At 40.2% G+C, this 18,330-nt stretch overlaps 3 protein-coding genes across 3 annotated transcripts; 1 reads left to right on the plus strand and 2 right to left on the minus strand.

Annotated features, from left to right (window-relative positions):
- The first annotated feature begins 1,458 nt into the window (after positions 1-1,458).
- Positions 1,459-5,053, plus strand: atoh1b (atonal bHLH transcription factor 1b). Its single transcript, XM_067598474.1, has one exon. The coding sequence runs from the start codon at positions 3,916-3,918 to the stop codon at positions 4,648-4,650; it is 735 nt and encodes a 244-aa protein (XP_067454575.1). The 5' UTR covers positions 1,459-3,915; the 3' UTR covers positions 4,651-5,053.
- A 6-nt stretch (positions 5,054-5,059) lies between these two features.
- dok3 (docking protein 3) lies at positions 5,060-11,372 on the minus strand. The gene is made up of 5 exons (XM_067598914.1): positions 11,046-11,372; positions 8,542-8,844; positions 8,164-8,254; positions 6,860-7,047; positions 5,060-6,708 (listed from the first exon to the last, which is right to left on the minus strand). Exons 1-5 carry the CDS (start codon positions 11,100-11,102, stop codon positions 5,734-5,736), a joined length of 1,614 nt encoding a protein of 537 aa, XP_067455015.1. The 5' UTR covers positions 11,103-11,372; the 3' UTR covers positions 5,060-5,733.
- A 74-nt stretch (positions 11,373-11,446) lies between these two features.
- ddx41 (DEAD-box helicase 41) lies at positions 11,447-17,971 on the minus strand. The gene is made up of 17 exons (XM_067598913.1): positions 17,790-17,971; positions 16,266-16,361; positions 16,019-16,169; positions 15,829-15,903; positions 15,672-15,732; positions 15,432-15,568; positions 15,246-15,318; positions 14,977-15,130; positions 14,614-14,750; positions 14,191-14,353; positions 13,256-13,387; positions 13,095-13,166; positions 12,910-13,006; positions 12,474-12,623; positions 12,295-12,366; positions 12,022-12,132; positions 11,447-11,845 (listed from the first exon to the last, which is right to left on the minus strand). Exons 1-17 carry the CDS (start codon positions 17,814-17,816, stop codon positions 11,709-11,711), a joined length of 1,845 nt encoding a protein of 614 aa, XP_067455014.1. The 5' UTR covers positions 17,817-17,971; the 3' UTR covers positions 11,447-11,708.
- Positions 17,972-18,330: the final 359 nt, after the last annotated feature.

Here is an 18,330-nt window from a genome sequence, read left to right on the forward strand (position 1 = left end):
TGGAAGTTTATATGTAATACTACATATAGGTAAATATAGACAGTGTTCAATTGAAACGCTTCCAATTAATTAATCCCATTTCATTTCTTGAGTAACCAAAAGAGTCTTTTAGTCAGTATACTTCAATTCAACACACGAAGATAATTCCTATAGATTCCTATAAGGTGTTGTAATTTCTTGCACATGTGGACAAAGAATCAGTCTCAACACTTCAAAGTATAAGGCCTCAAAATTAGGTTTGAATTAATTATAGATTGCTTGGAGCCATGGTTCCCCAACTGTGGTTCCCCAGGGATAGCTGAGGAGGTTTTAAGGCCCCCCCTAATGAAATGAGAAGTCGTTTATTCTCACCATTAGACCTGCTTCATTTACTAGAAATTAGAGCAATGACACAAGGTATTATTGGATCCACTCTCACTCTCCATTATCAGCCCACGAGTAATGATAAAAACTGAACTGAACCCCTCAAAAAAAGGAATTGAAAATGAGAGGCATTTGTGGTCATCAGTTTCAACCACCTACATTTGGAGGCGTAACAACTTAAGATCGTTAGTGTCAGTTCATTAGCAGCCCCACAGCAACCCTGACACAAGTGTGTCGACACAAGTGGGTGCTGCTGTGGTCGGGTGGATGTACGATTTAAATAATCGAGGGTCAGGATAAACTGGGACTGCTGCCAAGCTCTATCACCAACGTCATCTGGCAGCTGCGGTTGTCTATGATACGCTGGTTGCCAAGTTGGTGACATATTGTGAAACCATTGGCAATAAAGCAGTTGCTGAGGCATTTAGTACTAGTTTATAGTGTTGTATTATGTTATGACTGAAGTCTCTTCAATCCATCACTGAAACACAAAAACGGCTACTGCTCTGCACCCATCTTCTATAGTATTTATATTCTGTTGCATTAAAAGACATGTAGTCCAGGAGCCTGTTCCAAGTTAAACCCAGAAATCTGGGATTTACTCTCTAATATTCTAGATTTTTTAATATTTTTTTAATCTTTATTTAATCAGGCAGTCTCATTGAGATTAAGATCTCTTTTCCAGGAGAGACCTGAGAGCAAAAAACATTCATAAGACAAGAACACAATCAGCAGACAGAAACAACACAACATTAAACAAAGAATTAAGAAAAACAGTTACAAGAATCATAAAAAACATCAGATAATGAAGCTTTAAAATCCCCAGATAACTTACTAAACCGACTGCTTGGAACAAGGCCCAGACAAATACTCTGCTGGTTACACAAACATCTGAGGGATGGGAAGTCTTTCTTCCTGTGCAGGCTTAAGCAAGACCTAATGAGGCTACCAAGAAATTAGCTGGTAATAGAAGAGGTAGCTTAGAAGGGAACTTAAATATGAGAAATAATAAATAAAACAGTTGGTTTCTAGCTCCTGGCATGTTTACGTGTGTATTTATTTTTTGTTTGCTTGTTTTTATAGGCTATTTGCAGTTTCTGCATAAAGAAAATTACACTGAGCAGATTATCACATTTTCACAAAGCCAAGTTCACCACTGTTAACACTTATCTTGGAGGGGGAAAATCTAAACGCTTAAACCAGCATGCTCCCAGATGCTGAGTTGTTACTTCTCAGTAGATCACTTGTCTGCTGTATCTTTTATCACTTAACCACTGTGATGGAATGTAACTCAGTACATTTACTCAAGTACTGTACTATAGCAAGTATCATTTTATGGTATTTGATAGTATTTCATCTATTTCCAACAGAAATATTGTCTGTTTTTGCTCCTCTATAGTAATCTTGCAGATTAAGATTTAAACTTACAAAATGAATGACAAGCTTGTAAAATATAATGTTACAGATCAAACTGCTACGTCTTATAGAAAGTAATTAAAGTCAGCTCCACCTTCAACAACCGCACCATTAAATGCTGCTTACACATCAATGCATCAGTATTAACAATCCAATAATAGAAAATATTATAATAAATACTTCTGCACTTTTACTTAAGATTTTGAATGCAGACTTTTACTAGTAAAGGGATATTTATTTTCACATTGTAATATTGCCACTTTTATTTAAGTTAAGCATATAAATACTTCTTCCACCACTACAGCAAAAATTATAGCAATAAAAAAGTCTCAAAAGTCTAACTAGCAGGAGGGGGGATTTCAGTTTTTGCAGACAGTATATGGCCCCCAACCAGGCTTGGACCAGCACTGAAAGTTTCCCCATAGCTCGCCAGTTGACAGTCCTGTTGTCTCCCCCATTCCTCCCTCTCTGCCTGCCTAGTGGGACACCAGTCTCTCTCTTGCAGGAGGTCACTTTAGAAGTTGACCTTAGAAATGTTCTTCACACCTCCTCGGCCTCCGCCACCACTCCCCACTCACGCCCCGCACCAGATGGGAAGTGTAGACGCATTTTTAAAGCCTGCACGCAGGGTTACAGGCTGTTGCGCTGGCAGTGGGGCTGAAGGAATGAAATATTCATGGAGCCCCCCCCCCCAAAAAAAATGAATGGACACCCCGGGACGGAGAGCGTGCCGATTTATTCAACTAAGACCAGGCCTCATTAAACTGCTGGCGGCGAGGCAGGTCACGGTGATTTTCTTCACCAGTGCTCGAGCACGACTGTCACACCAAACACAGAGACAGAGAGGTGCTGAATGCTAAATTTGTTGAAGTCACCATCATCACAACATCTCACATCTCCCACGAGACAAGTCTGCGGTGATGCTGAAGCGGTTCCTCTCGTGTAATTGATGACCTGATGAGTGATTAGCTCCTGTGTCAGAGCAGAGTTGTCGCTGTGCGCAGCATATGGGAGACGTGGGTGACACCGGTTCTGACAGAGGTGCGTAGCCTGCGCGAGGTGCCAAGGGACACCAGCTGATAGGCACAGGGGCCACGTGACTGACTGAAATTTGTAGCCTAATTAAATCTCCCTTGATTTGGTCTCACTTAGGGAACCAATAATAGGCCTAATACTAATAACAATAACAATAATATACAATAGTGATGGAACTTTTTGGATTAGGCTAATCTTTTTGTTGTTTTTAATGATTCATAAATTACCTCCAGACAACGTATCAGTTATCATGACTTTGCTATAGACAGGTGTGTCTCAAGCCTTGTCTCCCACCTGTTCTTTTTATTATTCTTCTGCAAATAATCCGCAGAAAGATTGTCCACCTTTTACTGTTTGTTTGCGAACAAACTTCAGCGCTGCCAGATCCTTCAAGGGCCAGACCCAATTAAGAAGTCAGTTACTTTGCTCATGAGAGAGATGTCCAAATGTATTTTCCATGGACTGGGCAGCAGCAGCGGTGGATGAGGATGACACTATATCTGAACTTTAATTACTATGTTGACCTTAAAAAACTGCTCTTAAAATAATAGATTTTGAATAACATAAATAAATACATTTAGGGTGAAACGTCAAAAATCTATTTAAATCCAAGCTCAGCAGTGGTTTAATCTACAAATGAGCAGTTTTGGCATGAGCACTTGTTTCTTTATTTTAGGGGAAACTTTAAGGATTAAGTCCATAGAAATGTAACCCTGCTGTCCTGAACAGGTTCATCTAAAAGCTTTTCAAACATACAAGCCACGCTCTTCAATGATTAATACTCTCGGCTACCCTCTGTGTGAAGATAATAACAAGGTCGTGATTGAGTTACAATGCACAATAGGAGAGAAAAAGTCAAGCTTTGTCTAATTGTTCTTTGACAGGGTCAGAGAGGTTGTGCGATTGGCTGCTGCCTCCTGAGGCTGCGGGGCTGTCAGAGCTGTTGCAGGGTTGGGAGTGACACCAAGGTGACTCAAGGGGGGGGGGGGGGGGGGTTGTATAAATTGCTGGTGCAGTGCAAAGCACTCCAGAGACGAGGGCATCAGCCAGAGTCTTCTGAGTGACCTTTCCCTGCCGTGCACTGCCACAGCCCTTACAGAGATGACCGCAAAAGCAGAGCTCTCAAGCTGGTCAGAGTACTCAGAGGATTTCACTCTGCTGCAGCGGCGCAACTTGGCCCACATCAACTCCAAAAGTTGGATTTCCTCTAATCCGCTCCGTGCGTTCTCCAGGAAGGACGCGCACGGCTCTGTAGACCCGGGCCTCTCACTGGAGCAACTTGTGCCAACGAGTAAACTGCCTGACTGCGTTTCCCCCGTAGGCATCATGGAGACAGACTGTGACAGGGCAGCAGAGGGAAACAAGACGGGCCACTTTGGCCCCCAGAGATACAGGCGCGTCGCAGCCAACGCCAGAGAGAGGAGGAGGATGCACGGCCTGAACAAAGCGTTTGACGAGCTGAGGAGCGTCATCCCGTCACTGGAAAACGAGAAGAAGCTGTCCAAATATGACACCCTCCAAATGGCGCAGATATACATCACGGAGTTGTCTGAGCTCCTGTCCGGCGTGGTCCACCCGGAGTGCAGGAGCCCCCGTCCAGGCGAGACGTCCAGGAGGAGTCTGATCCACTCCCTCATTCCGACAGGCACCACGCAGCCCCCGAACCCACTGACCGGAGAACAGCGGGAACCCACCGCCTCTGTAGGCCACCTTATCATACTTGGACCTAAATCTGACCTGGGGACAGTAAATAAAACCACAACCTCTTCTCACAGCAGTGATGGAGAATCTTCTCATCTCAGTGACTTGGAGGAAAGTCAGAGTGGAAGACAGTAACAGAGAACAATTAGACACCACTAACTGTCAGTTTCTGTTATAGGAAGTGTCAGGTGAACCAAATATTACAGCTTGTAGAAATGTTGCTCATACATGAGATAGTCATACACTATATTCTTCCGTCATAGCTTACAGTAGATGTTGCTCTGCCAAATGAAAAAAACACTCCAGGTAAAACTTAAACACACCTACTAAGATCTTGAATTCATTCTCTCTCAAGGCCAAGTTGAACTCTTACAGCCTGTTTTTGCACTTTATATGAACTGAACCATCACTAAAGACATTTTCAGTGTCATTGGTGACATTTTGTCTAAATTAAAAACAATTATTTTGGTATTTATGTATATGGGGTATTTTATGAGGATGTTTTTTTGCTACAATAAAGATATATTTGAGACATAAATCTGTGTGTTTTAAATTGTGTGTATTTCACATTTCAGTCAGCAATACATTGCAGTTCAATTTCAGTAATTCAACAAACAGATTCAAGTGTCCCATATAACACAAAGACATAACAAGACTTGGGCTCTTGGAATTTCGACCATATAAACTGTTGATTTATATGAGATAAACTGTCTTTATGTTAAGAAAGCTAAGATATGGAAGCAAAAAACATAAACTAGAGGAGGTGAATCCAAAAGATGTTGTGTAACTGACTCTTATAAAGAAACATAATTTTTCCCAAAGCTGTTGCCATAAAATGTTCTTCACCTGGATCTCCTTTATGAAGCAGTCCATCAGTCAGTTGTCCATTCAGCTTATCTGATGTCAACTTCACACTAAAGATACTGTATCAATCTATATCTTTTTTCTAACATTACAGCAGTAAAGAACCACATTAAATGAATCTTCTTTTTGCAACAACAATCCACACAATAAAATGTATTTAAGGTGCATCTTTCATACAACATAGATCACTGTAAGAATGTATAAGAACCGAACTCTGATGCCTTTCAATGTGTTCCCAGTGAAAGGGATTTTTAAAGAAATCAAAAGGGAAAGAAGAAGCTGAAGCTAATTATGCTTTATGACTATCTATCATGCTTAAAATTGCTCCTTCCAGTCTGTCTGTTAACTAATAGCCTACAGAGAATATGGGGGGCTGCCCCCTCCAGAAGGGAGAGGAGGCTGGAACTTCGCCAGGTCCTTAGAAATGATTTCTGCCAGCCTGTGTTTAAAACTGCCAGGGGCCTCTGTTGGGTTTACACGCGTAGAGGAGCTGGTGGCCTCCTCCATCTCATCCATGTCATCCACTGGCTGAGCCTGTGCATTGTACCCTGGCTGGATGTAGTTACTCACAGGGGGCTGGAGCTGGTATCGGGGCTTGGGTAGAGCGTAGGTAGCGGGTTGGGGCAGGTTACAGGGAGGAGGCGGGGGCACAGGCGGGGGCACAGGTGGGAGCAAAGGTGGGGGCACAGGCGGGGGAAGAGGCGGGGGAAGAGGCGGGGGCACAGGCAGGAGCACAGGCGGAGGGAGGGGTGAGGAGTAAGGCTGCAGCTGGGATTCTGAGGGGTACTCAACTAATTTCAAGTCTGAATAGATGCACTCTGAATCCTCTCTTACAGGCATGAACTGATATTTTTTAATCAAAGGTGGCGTGGATCTCGCCACGTTATAATAAATGCTGTCATCCATGTCACTATCCACGTTAAAAGCCTCCACGGAATGATACTGTTCTTCCTCATCCTCATCCTCGCTTTCTTCTTGCACAGCTTCCTTACTGTTAGTGAGATAAGGACGAAAAAGAGATGATTGCTTTACATTAAATTGAGAGGGGTCAATAGTTGAATAGTGGCTGTCAGAATCATCATCTGAGTCTGCCTCTGCAGGACTGGAATCAGAAGGACCAGCGGCTTGGCTGATCATGCTCGGTAAGTTGGGAAGAGACATGCGACATGTTGATCTTCCATCGACACTGAGTGATTGGGCAGCGGGCTGCTTCTCAACGGAGCACTGCCTGGATATAGTCGCGAAGATCTGGGGACCGTTCAAGGACAGGAAGATGAACCTTCCTTCTCCTGAGTCACAGCGACGGCCTGCTTCAATGCTGAATCCCCCCTGCAATCACATCCATTGATACACATCTTGAAGGAATGGTTTGACATTTTAGGAAATATAATAAATAATAAATAAATATGGTGATGCATTTTGAATCGATTTTTGTAGTCTCTCTGATTTTTTTGTTGGGGGGGGGTTATCATTACTTTACCTCAACTTGTCCAAATTTGCGTAAGAGCCTGTATGGCCAGTTGTAGATGGTCTGACCAGTTTTGACGGCGAGCAGTAACACAGCCTCATTGTCTGTGGAGATCAGATAGTCTCCGGCCAACTTGCACCTCCTCGACGCCTCTGTGCTCTGGACAGTCACTTTGTAGCAGTTTGGATGAGGGGTCTGATCTAAACATGAGAAGACATAAAAATATTTACCACTTAAACATCACAACACACTGAGGCCAGCGCAGCATTAGTGCACATACATTTTCCGCAGTCTGAGCAGTAATATATCAGCATCGGAAATAAATGTACACCGAGGCAGACTTAAAATTGCTTGCGTTCTGCTAATCTCCCCATGTGACTGGGCTGCCTGGATTTTAAGAGTGAAGTGTAATCCATTAGGAAATAAAAAGAAATAAATTTGTATAAGCCAGAGCCTGCTGACGCTAATACATTCTGGTGTTCATGTTTGAATAAATTAGTGGCTGTATCCACTGTTCACAATCAGGGTTTCTGCTGATGACATGAATTTAGGATGCTATAACATTTAAACTAAACATTTCTCTCGTCTTTTTCCATTAATATAGCATATTCACAATTTACTCTTACTGCCTTATTAAAGGCTTCTTACAACTTGGGTCTTATTTTTCTAGTTTTGGCCATTATTTCTACTGACAGCATTGTACTTACCAAGTTCATTACTGAGATATGGGAATATTGCTACAATATTGCTTAAGCCTAATTATCTAAACCGCTTTTTAGAGGTAAAACCCAAAGTGAGTGCACCTGTAATGTTGGTAATAATCCCTTATTGTGTAGGAAAGCTGTGGCACACAACTATGGCATGTGTTGAAACAGAAAGTCAGTCTGTTTACAGTGGTGAACGTGTTCAACAAACAGTTTTTCTGATAACTGAACTGCTCAACGTTGTTTCGTCTTCTGAATAAATTTGTCTAACCTGAAGGTTTCTGGCATCTGCTCATGTTTTCTTGCCCTGTCTGACCTCTTTTTGGCAAAATGTTACAGTTTCTCAGATGTCAACCATTAACTTGGAGTGTATAATGTTATCATTAACTAAAGTAAAGATGAGAAGACTATGGCAATAAGACCCAAGTTCTAAAAAAGTGGATAATCCTTTGATTTAACGACCTGTTAGGAAGGATGATAGCAGTTTACTCTGTGTCCTGATGACAATCATCGTACCACAGACACTCAATAGACACACAAATACTGATATAAATGTTGTTTTTGACTGCTTGTTGACTAATCAGCTGTCATCTGCATCCTAACGAGTGTTACCGGCTTTCCAAGATGAGTAAAGATCATTGTCCTCCATGGTCAAGTCATTTCCTCTCTCGTAACCCCCTTTGTCTGACTCTCCAGGATCCTTCTGTAAACACAGCAGCATGGTAAACATTACATGGAGTGTACACCACCCTCTTATCACAGTTTTATGACTTCAAAAAGGCAAGATGCAAGAAAGAGCATAGCTTGTGCAAGCACAAGAATTAGAGAAGTGAAGTGACAGAAGTTACAGATACTGTATTAACTTCCTCAATGTGCTATCTATCTCTGATTGTGGGTAAAGCTTATCCCCACCTTTCCCAAATTATAACACTACTCCTTATATCAAGGGAAAATGGGAAAGTAGTACTGATCCTGAAAAGAGATGTGTACCTGGAAGGCTAGAAGACAGAGGGCGCTCAGCCAATCCTCGCTTGTCATTGAGGCGAGGGTGTATTTGGACTGTGTGGTGTTCAAGTAGAAGGCCGTGCACCCGCGGGGGCAAGACTCCTTTGGAGCAGGGCTGACACTGAGGCAGTCACTTAGACGCACCACCTTTCTCTCGGGCGTTTTCAGCCGGCTGGTCTTCCTCTGTTCAGTAATAGCCATGTTATCAACCACAGTATAGAACTCCAGCCGGCCAACACCTGAGGGGCTGGGTTTAAAAAGCACCATCCATATTTTGCGCCACGTTCTCTGTTGTAGATGAAAGAAGGGGAAATGGAACAAGTGAAATTCTGTTCATAAGTGTTTTATCTGATATGGTTTTGTGTGGTTTAGATCTTGCGTAAGAGACAAAGACTTCTTTGGTTCCCATGACTTTTGTTCAGAAAGACTTGTTATGGTGTGCAAAAGTTCAGGTATTCTTTTTTGTCTGTGTATGCAGCCATGGGTTAAATCAGCATTTATCTGTTTCAGTGTTTACATGTATGACTACATTTCTGCTGCGTATAATCTGCACCCTGTTGACAACTTTGTTTACTGCATTTCAGAGATCAGTTAAGTCAAATAAGTACATAACATAGAATGTGATTATCAGTGAGAAGGCCAAAAGAGAACCTCATTTCATATCTTTGTTTAAACACAACACCTCTGGCTAAACATCTGTGAACAAATGTTCATTTTGAAGTTCACATTCACTTAAAGAACAGTGCCATAACCATTTTATTTCATTTTCCTAAATATATATATGCCCACATCATATAGTTGCATGTTACATATCAACACACAGAAACACAGAAGATAAACAATGACAAAAAAGTTACTTTTTTTTTCAAGTTTAACTTTTTTTTTTTTTTTTAAGTAAAGAACATTGCAAAGTGCCATTTCTGATACCCCTGAACAACACAACCTTCTTTAGTTTGCAAGTGTCTTTACTTTATCACACTGATCACAGATCAGATATTTCCATGTGTTTGAAAAAGCTGCGGTCTGGATCCTGACACATAAAGTTGACAGCACATATCATGATGCTACATTTGGTTTACACGCGCATAGACTCACTGACCACAGCTTCCCTGTAATTGTAAAGATGTGCTCTTGTCTTACAATAAGTAACACTGTCTAACTTGCTTTCACCTTCTATATCTTTGACTGTATGTTTGCAGATCTACAGTTTTTATTGTCATTGATTTCTTATTTCATTAGTTTTTAAATGTCTTCTGTTTTTCTTCTCTTTTTTCTGTTTATTTCACATCTTTTGTGAATCACATTGTATATACATGTATCTGTATGAAATATGCTACACACAAAGTTTATGTTGTCATCATTTGACATAGTCTTAATATAAATATTGAGTAAATATAGTCCATGCCGTCATAATGCTAATGCTTTAAAATTTGCTTTTGTAAAAGAGTATTACAGAGAAGACTATTTATGGCTCAAATGTTTTCTACAAGGCCAAAAAATGATTCTAAGTGCATCTAATTTTAAAGTTAGTGAAACCACAAACTGAGCCATTTTGATCCAAAGTCACACCTTCAGCTTTCACATTAATTGAAACCAGGTATGTCAACATCTTTTTATATCAGAATAGCATCTTGAGCTGTTACGTTTTACAGTTTCACATGTCACTCAACTTGGCAAAGGTAAAACTGAATTAATACATATCAAACCAGCCTTACCAGTTATGATTGAAAGGTACTTAAAAATAGGACTAGTCAAACAAAAAATGTGCTATCTTAATATAAAATAGTATAGACAGAATAAATGTTGGTGTACATTAACTTAAACATACAATTTCACCACTGTTTCAATGTAGGCTTGCAATGAGATTAAATTTAAATGATCTATATCTAAATCCTGATTTGGTTTAATAACTTCTGATTTAAATTTGAGTGGAAGAGGATTCATATTCAAGCACATCAATGACCCTAGAGGAAGTGTTGATCCAGGCCAGTTTAAGGGGAGACAGGGAAGGGTTGATGTTGAAACCACAAAGCCACTTTGCAAACACAATCAATATACCGCATGACACTCAGACTGTGAGGGAGAGTTAACTCACAAATATTGACAAATGCAGACTTTCACAAAATACTAAAACCCTTTTTTTGACTACCAGCATTTTAAAAGAATTACTATTGTTTGAGAAGTCTATCAAACATTTGTTTTTTGCAAAAGGCTAATTAAAGATTTTGGTGGTGCACTCTTGAAGCCCACTGTGTTGTATAGTGGGGTAAAGCTGGACATTCTAATAGCAAATTTGTCTTGACTTTGGATACATTATATTCCATGTTCAGACTTTGAGCATTTGTATTGCAAACTGAGCCTTGACTCTCAACTATGCACATCACACAATTGAAACATGTGAACCACACATTTACCGCCCATCTGCTGTTCAGTTGCCACACTGACAAAAATAACACAAACCACAATATGCACATTTCCATTAAACTTACTTTTCCAAACTTGACCCCCTGAAGGTACAGCATGCCCTCCTTGAAGATGACATCCATGCTTGTAAGCTTCGTCTGTAAATCACTCTCTCTACTACAACAGCTGTTGTTGTTCTGTGGTCAAACTTTCGGTAGCCTAAATGATATAGTGAGGTTTTCTACACCACTTGAATAACTGTTTCCACTACGTCATCAGCATGTTCATTCTGTTCATCGAACATGGGCAAAAGTCAAGATATCTCTGATCTCTGCAACTTCACTGTTGCAAAAGAAAAGGACACAGCTTGTGTGTTGCTTGACTCAAACTTCCCTTTGCATTATTCTGACAGTTTTAGCAACTTCCTCACTGTAAAAAAAATGTACCACACCTTTGTCTTTTTCCAGATCAACATAAAAGATCAACAACAGATATAGTGGTTTTTATTTACAATCAGAGTAGAAAAAAATATCTTACAAAGGCTACACATCCTGAACAAGTATAAGAAAAATTGGGTTGGGGATAAAAAAAAAAGCAACTGATCATTTCTTCTGACAGATCTGCAAACTATGGTGATGATAAAAATACACTTCCGCACTTCAATGACATGACATAACTATACAGTTTCTTCAGAATTGTTTCTCTGTTCTGTTTAGCATTGGAGCATCTTCCCTTTAATGAGGAACTCTTTAAAAGTCCATTGAGCTATGAGCAAGATAGTCCTTCCGTCCAATGTTGGTGACCTGCTTGGTCTGCATGGCCTCCAACTTAGGACAGTCTGTGATACGATGACCGAGACCACCGCAAAATGTACAGCCCCTCTCCCCTGTGAAAACACAAGAATTAAGTATGTTAGACAGACAAATAGCGAATGTGAGATGAGATGATCAGATTAGTTGAGGAACAGTAAAAAGGAAACAGTTATAATGCAGCAGGCCATATATGAGAAGTATGTAGGCCTAGAGAAAGAGATGTGAGCTAGATTTGGTATGAAAAACTCACCTCCGATATCCAGCATGGTTTCATCTCCTGTCTGGAGAACCTGGAGGACTGGAGGAACCTTCTGCTTGGCTTCAATAAGCAGGGCTTTCAGATCCATCAATACTGACTCATCTGTAAGGGAAAATGTAACACCCACTGTTACCATATTGTCATTTAACACTGAATTAAACTAACTAAATCCACTACAAATAATTCTAAAAAAAATCAATACTTCTGCACATTTAAGAATTTCATTGACATGATTTTGATTTTCATGCATGTACTGTTCCTTACCACAGCCTTTATTGATGAACGTTGTGGCGATACCAGTCTTACCCGATCGTCCAGTTCTTCCAATTCTATGGACTGTAACAAGACAATTTCAACAAACAAGCTTGTGCAATTAAAGGAGAACTGAAACTTAGGTAATGTGCTGATTTTAAAGAGGCCAGACCATAAACATGTCCTCTCACCATAGTTTTCTATCTCCTCAGGCATGTCATAATTCACTACATGCTGGATTGCTGGGAAATCCAGACCCTTGGAGGCGACGTCTGTGGCAACCAAGACATCTTTCTTTCCTTCTTTGAATGCCTCTATGGCTTTTGTTCTCTCCTCCTGATCTGTAAAGAATCAACACATACGATATTAACATTTTACATGAACAATGACAAACACCATATATGATGGATATATATCAACCTACAGTACTTTCTTTGTACTTTCTATCAGAACTGTGAAGCAGAAATTGAAACGAATTTGAAAAAAGGAAGACATCTAGTGGTAATGATGAGCAACTACACAAAAGGTGTCCGGACATAAGTGCTGTGAAGTGCACTTGAGTTGGACATTGCTGATGTGTACTGACTTTTCTGCATTTAAATGTCAAGAATAGAAAGGTCTGCATACCCTTTCCTCCATGGATGGCCACAGCCTCCACCCCTTTTAGCAGCAGATACTCATGGATGGCATCTACATCAGCCTTCTTCTCAGCAAATATCAACACCTGTGAATATGGACATGCAATAATTTATAACTCTTGACATGTTTGATGTATGTATTTTACATATACGTCAACATGTGGTAGTACTGACAGGAGGTGTTGTTTTCTGGAGACACTCTAGCAGGTACACCATCTTGGCCTCCTCTTTGACGTATTCCACTTCCTGCTCACACACAAAAAAACAATTGAGTCAAGTTCAGACAGCTTCAACCATGCAATGACCGTGAATCAGACAGTGAAGGATAAACATACCTGGATGACGTCCAAACTGGCAGCACCTGCCCTGCCCACGTTAATCGTGATGGGTTTGACCAGAGCACTCTTAGCAAAGTTCTGGATCTTCTTGGGCATAGTGGCACTGAAAAGCAGGGTTTGTCTTTGTCCCTTAGATAAAGAAATGACACATTATAGGACTATTCTCATCTGGTAGCTGCACAAAGTCAAGCTATATCTACCATGCTCAGTTTTACTGCAAACTTTTACCAGAAAAAAAATCCAGTGTTGGAATGGGGAGTATTTAATGGACCAGTGTGTAAGATTTAGGGGGATCTATTGGCAGAAATGGAATATAATATTCATATATATTCAATATAATCACCTGAAACTAAGAATTGTTGTGTTTTCGTTACCTTGGAATGAACCCTTTATAGCTACATAGGGAGCAGGTCCCTTTCCATGGAGTCTGCCATGTTGCACCGCCATGTTTCTATATTAGCCCAGAACAGACAAACACTGGCTCTATAGAGGGCCTTTCAAGTTTTTCGCAAGTTTTGTGGCCACCATAGGTTCCAAAGGGAACGGTGAGGGTGAGAGGTATTCAGCCGGTTGCAATCTGCGACCTCAGTTTGGCACCTAGATGTCACGAAATCACACTGGTCCTTTACATGTTGACACGATTAAAATCAAAATCTTAAAAATACCCTGGATTGTGTGAACAACTATTCGAACTCTGTGTAGTTGATATAAAATGGCCTAATATTTGCCCCTAATGTATTCAGAGGCTGAGTTCTGCAGATAAATTTAGGAAGATTTGAAAACATTTCAAGAAATGCGACCGTAATTATTCAGTGTGAAAATCAGAAAAAAGAACATAAATGTCTAAGTGCATATTTATATTGTCAAAATGTCACTGTTGATTAATGTGCACTTCCCGCTATGAATAAGAAAATTAACAAGGAAGGCCTCACCTTGAAATAGGAGAAAATGGTTCTGATGTCCTCCTCAAAACCCATGTCAATCATCCTATCAGCCTCGTCCAGGGCCAAGTAGCGACAGATGTCCAGACTCACCATCTTCTTCTGCAACAAGTCCATCAGACGGCCAGGGGTGGCGACCATCATGTGGACACCACTATAACCAGGAAGACACACAGATTCGGATGGAAAATGAACCCAAAACATTTATTACCGCTTTGATTCAAACCGAGTATTTTTAGCATCAAACTGTAGTGATCTGTTGTTTGTTTCTGTCCACTAATACAATGTGACCCTTTTTTTTAAAATTAAGTATAAGTGTGAGTCCCTGTATGTTGTCAAAAACACAGCATTCGCTTAATATGCAAGATAACCCTGCTAAAAGCTTTCTCCACACAAACCTTCTCTCTTACTTACTGTTTTACTACCTCCATCTGCTCCTTGACAGACATCCCTCCGATGCAGAGGGCAGAGCGCAGCTGAGGAGCTCCTTCCTCCTCCAGCAGTTTGCAGTAATATTCTATGATGCCGTGTGTCTGTCTTGCCAACTCACGCTGGGGGTGAAAGGAGGGGTAATAAAATCAGATATGCATAGGGAGTGATGAGTTTAGCAAAAAAGAAAGACAATTCTCACAGCTACTGTCATCATGTCTAAAGAGCAAACAATGAGAAAAAATCTTTTTTTGTGCCTCTAATTGTCCCACTGTTTTAAAATTGAGGGATTTATAGTATGTGTAAACTTAATTGAGCTGTGATTTCGATGAAATAGGTTTGTCTCACTGAAGGACAGATGATGAGTCCATATGGTCCCTCTTTCTTAAAGAAAGGAAGCCTCTTCTCCTGCTCCAGGGAAAACATGATGATGGGCAGAGTGAAGACCAAAGTCTTTCCAGAGCCAGTGAAGGCGATGCCAATCATGTCCCGACCTGACAGACTACAGAAAAACAGCCTCAATACATTTACATGTATTTAACATACAGTACATACTACTTATTATTATTATTCTATTCATTATTATTACTCTGTATAGTTCCATATACTGTACTTACACTGTAGGGATTCCTTGAATTTGAATTGGAGTTGGGTGTACAATGCCCTTCTTTTTCAGACCTTTCAGAATTGCTGCAAACACAATAACAGACAAGTTGTTCATCACCAATCGTGGCATCACTTAAGACTTCACACAGACAGACAAAATGTGTTTCTCATGAGTGGGAAAGGGAGTGTGGTGTAACCTGGTGGAAACTTCATCTCCCTGAAGCTTTTGATTGGAGGAGGGATGCCGTCTCCATCAACCAGGATATGAAACTTCTTCCTGACGCGCTCATTTCTGGTGTCGGGCATGTTCAGGATGTAACGTGGTGCCTTCCAGCTATAAAGAACATTCAGGTTATAGAGAGGTAAACACAATTTACAAGTAATATTACTTTATCTTTAAATATCATGACTACAGAATTCAGTGATTAGGATCTCACCTAGTTTTGATTGGATCATCGTATATGATACCTTTGGCCATTTCCTTCACAGACATCAAAGCTGAAAGACAAAAAGCAAAATTCCCCATAGTTAGTTTTGCACTTTTAAAATCTGTAAACATTTCTTCAAAAGAACTTGAAAGCGTTATCATTTTACCTCTGCCCTCTTTAACACTCTCCAGAATCTTCTCTTCCTCTTTCAGCTGCTTCTCCTTGGCTGACTCCTTACGGGCTGTAGATTAAAAAAAAGACATCAAATAAGTGAGATATAGTTATGTTAAGTAGAGTGAAAAGAATAAAACAGACGGTTATTATATTCCAGAGTGTGTCTTCTTTGAACTGGATACCTTCTGCTTTTTCCTTGAGGTGCTGATGCTGGTCAAGGAGACTGATATTGGAGCGTGGACCGAGACCCTCATCTTCATCCCTCTGCTCCTCCCCACTGTCCTTCTGCTCCTCGTCCACTGCCTTTCCACGCAGACGCAACATCTTCTGAAGCTGTGAGTTCAACATATTCAAAAACACATTCAGTTTGTTTATATAACAATTGTGTCTGATGGACGGACATGCAACAGCCCATACCCAAAAACTTACCATTTGTTGTTTCCTTATCTTGACAGGAACGTAAGGAACATAGTCATCATCCTCTGATCCCTCGGGGCCAGACCCTTCATCCTCCCCATGGGATCTCTGTACAAAAATAATACATCTATTAGTGGTAAAGCCTCTTGAGAGAGAAAGTTTCCTGATACAATGCAGCATGAAGCAGCATGTATGAAACAGATTCTGATACAGTGGTTTCCTTCAGGAGTCTATGCACAGATCATGTGTACAAATGACACTAGAAATGACCAGCAGTGGTGTTTATTAAATGTGTCTGATCTGTTTATGCTAGAGACATATCCTGACCTGTGCCACATGGATTAACATCATATTTATCTGTTTTATATACTTCTGCAAGAGGCATTCAAAACTATGAACTGTGCAGGTGGAGTCACTTTGAACTACTTAATATACAGTTAGCTAGTTTAGTCCAGTGGTTCCCAACCTTGGGGTTGGGCCCCTCCAAAGGGTCACCAGATAATCTGAAGGGTCGTGAGACAATTAACAGGGGAGGAAAGAAGAAAAAACAAAGTTCTGATAAACAAATCTGTTTTCAGTTTTTGGACTTTTTCTCCAAATCTTTGATTTTTGAAATGTTGGATCATTTGAACATTTATTGAAATGAAACCGTGTGAGAAGTTTAGAGAGAAGAATCAGTTTTTGGTGGAGCTGTTAACAAATCATAAACATCTGAAATGTGACCCCGACTACACACTGCTTTTTGTCAAAATCCAGAAAGATTGCAAACCACTGGTTTCATCTTTAACAATGTGTTGTATTCTAAGAGCTTGTTATCCATTGAGTCAGATCTTCATCTGAAAAGTAATTAAAGCTTTCAAATAAATGTAGTGGAACAAAAAGTATAATATTTCCCTCCGAAATGTGGTGGAGTGGAAATATAAAGTAGCAGAAGTACCTCAAAAGTGTACCTAAGTACAGTACTTGAGTAAATGTACTAAGTTACTTTCCACCACTGACAGCAGGTAACCGCTGAATACCTGTTTTCAGAAGCTAACAATTGTGATGTGATGATTCATGTTAGTCTATTAAATCCACAGAATGACCTTAAATAACGGGTCTGATGATTAATTGACCACACATCTAAAAGTTATTTAAGTAACTCTTATACATCCAATTTGAGAATTACCAGATATTAATGTGCTGAAAAACTGAAGTACTCTTGGTGTAGTGATACAAATGCAAAGTTCTGAGCTGATTTGTAACTTTTTAAACGTCACTGTTACGTATTGACCAGAGATGTTGTTACGGGGACATAGCCAGCATTAGCTACGCAAAGACCGTTTACATATTTGTATGAAGTCCAGTTAAAGTGTCATATTGTCAAAGACCTTTAGATTATTAATCGACACATCACAAGGTTTTAAAGTGCGGAAGGGATTAGCTACTGTATATAATACAAGTTAAAGGCACAACAGTGCTACTATCGTTAGCTTAGCGTTAGCTAGCCTGGTGTAGCCTTTTCACAATGAGACGACGGCATACACTTAGACTTACCTTTCTGGGTCGATTTTCGGTCTCCATTTTATTACCGAATACAGTAACGTCGCCTCTGTATTTAAGCCACGCAGTTACTTATCAAACAATCAAGCTACAATTTAATAAATGTATCCAATCCACATGTTTACACTCCGCAGGAAGCTTTGGTACAGTACGGAACACTGTAAGGGCCAAACTTGATCGACGCGAAGCGGCAGCGTCCACACATTTCACAGCGCCTCCACAGTCAGTCTGTTATAGAGACAGAGCCACTAATAGCATATCATGGACCAAACCAAAAAGATCAATATAGAAAGCAAACACCACACTTTATTTTTTGTCAAAACTGTATTGTTTTAATCTTTCTGGACGAAAGATTTTTCACAGTATCAAAAGTGAATTTTTAAAAAAGAAACAAGCCAACATACACTTGGCTATTATTGGTATAGTATAAATCTACATTCGAAACATTAAGATAATCTTCTCTAACTGAATATAACCTGGAGAGCATCAGAGATGTTATATGAAAACAAAATGTCAGCACAGATTCAGGAAAGAA

This window comes from Thunnus thynnus, chromosome 9, assembly GCF_963924715.1.
Source record: "Thunnus thynnus chromosome 9, fThuThy2.1, whole genome shotgun sequence".
NCBI classification, from domain to species: Eukaryota; Metazoa; Chordata; class Actinopteri; order Scombriformes; family Scombridae; genus Thunnus; species Thunnus thynnus.

Excerpts from the sequence above, each read along its gene's own strand:
- ddx41 (XM_067598913.1), bottom strand. The coding sequence starts at position 17,816 with ATGGAGACCGAAAATCGACCCAGAAAG. Across the intron at positions 15,904-16,018 it reads CCTCAAGGAAAAAGCAGAAG|CCCGTAAGGAGTCAGCCAAG; the intron begins GTATCCAGTTCA and ends TTTAATCTACAG. Across the intron at positions 15,733-15,828 it reads GAGTGTTAAAGAGGGCAGAG|CTTTGATGTCTGTGAAGGAA; the intron begins GTAAAATGATAA and ends TTTGTCTTTCAG.
- atoh1b (XM_067598474.1), top strand. The coding sequence starts at position 3,916 with ATGACCGCAAAAGCAGAGCTCTCAAGCTGGTCAGAGTACTCAGAGGAT.
- dok3 (XM_067598914.1), bottom strand. The coding sequence starts at position 11,102 with ATGGATGTCATCTTCAAGGAGGGCATGCTGTACCTTCAGGGGGTCAAG. Across the intron at positions 8,845-11,045 it reads AGGGGGTCAAGTTTGGAAAA|AGAACGTGGCGCAAAATATG; the intron begins GTAAGTTTAATG and ends CATCTACAACAG. Across the intron at positions 6,709-6,859 it reads GCAAATTTGGACAAGTTGAG|GGGGGATTCAGCATTGAAGC; the intron begins GTAAAGTAATGA and ends ATGTGATTGCAG.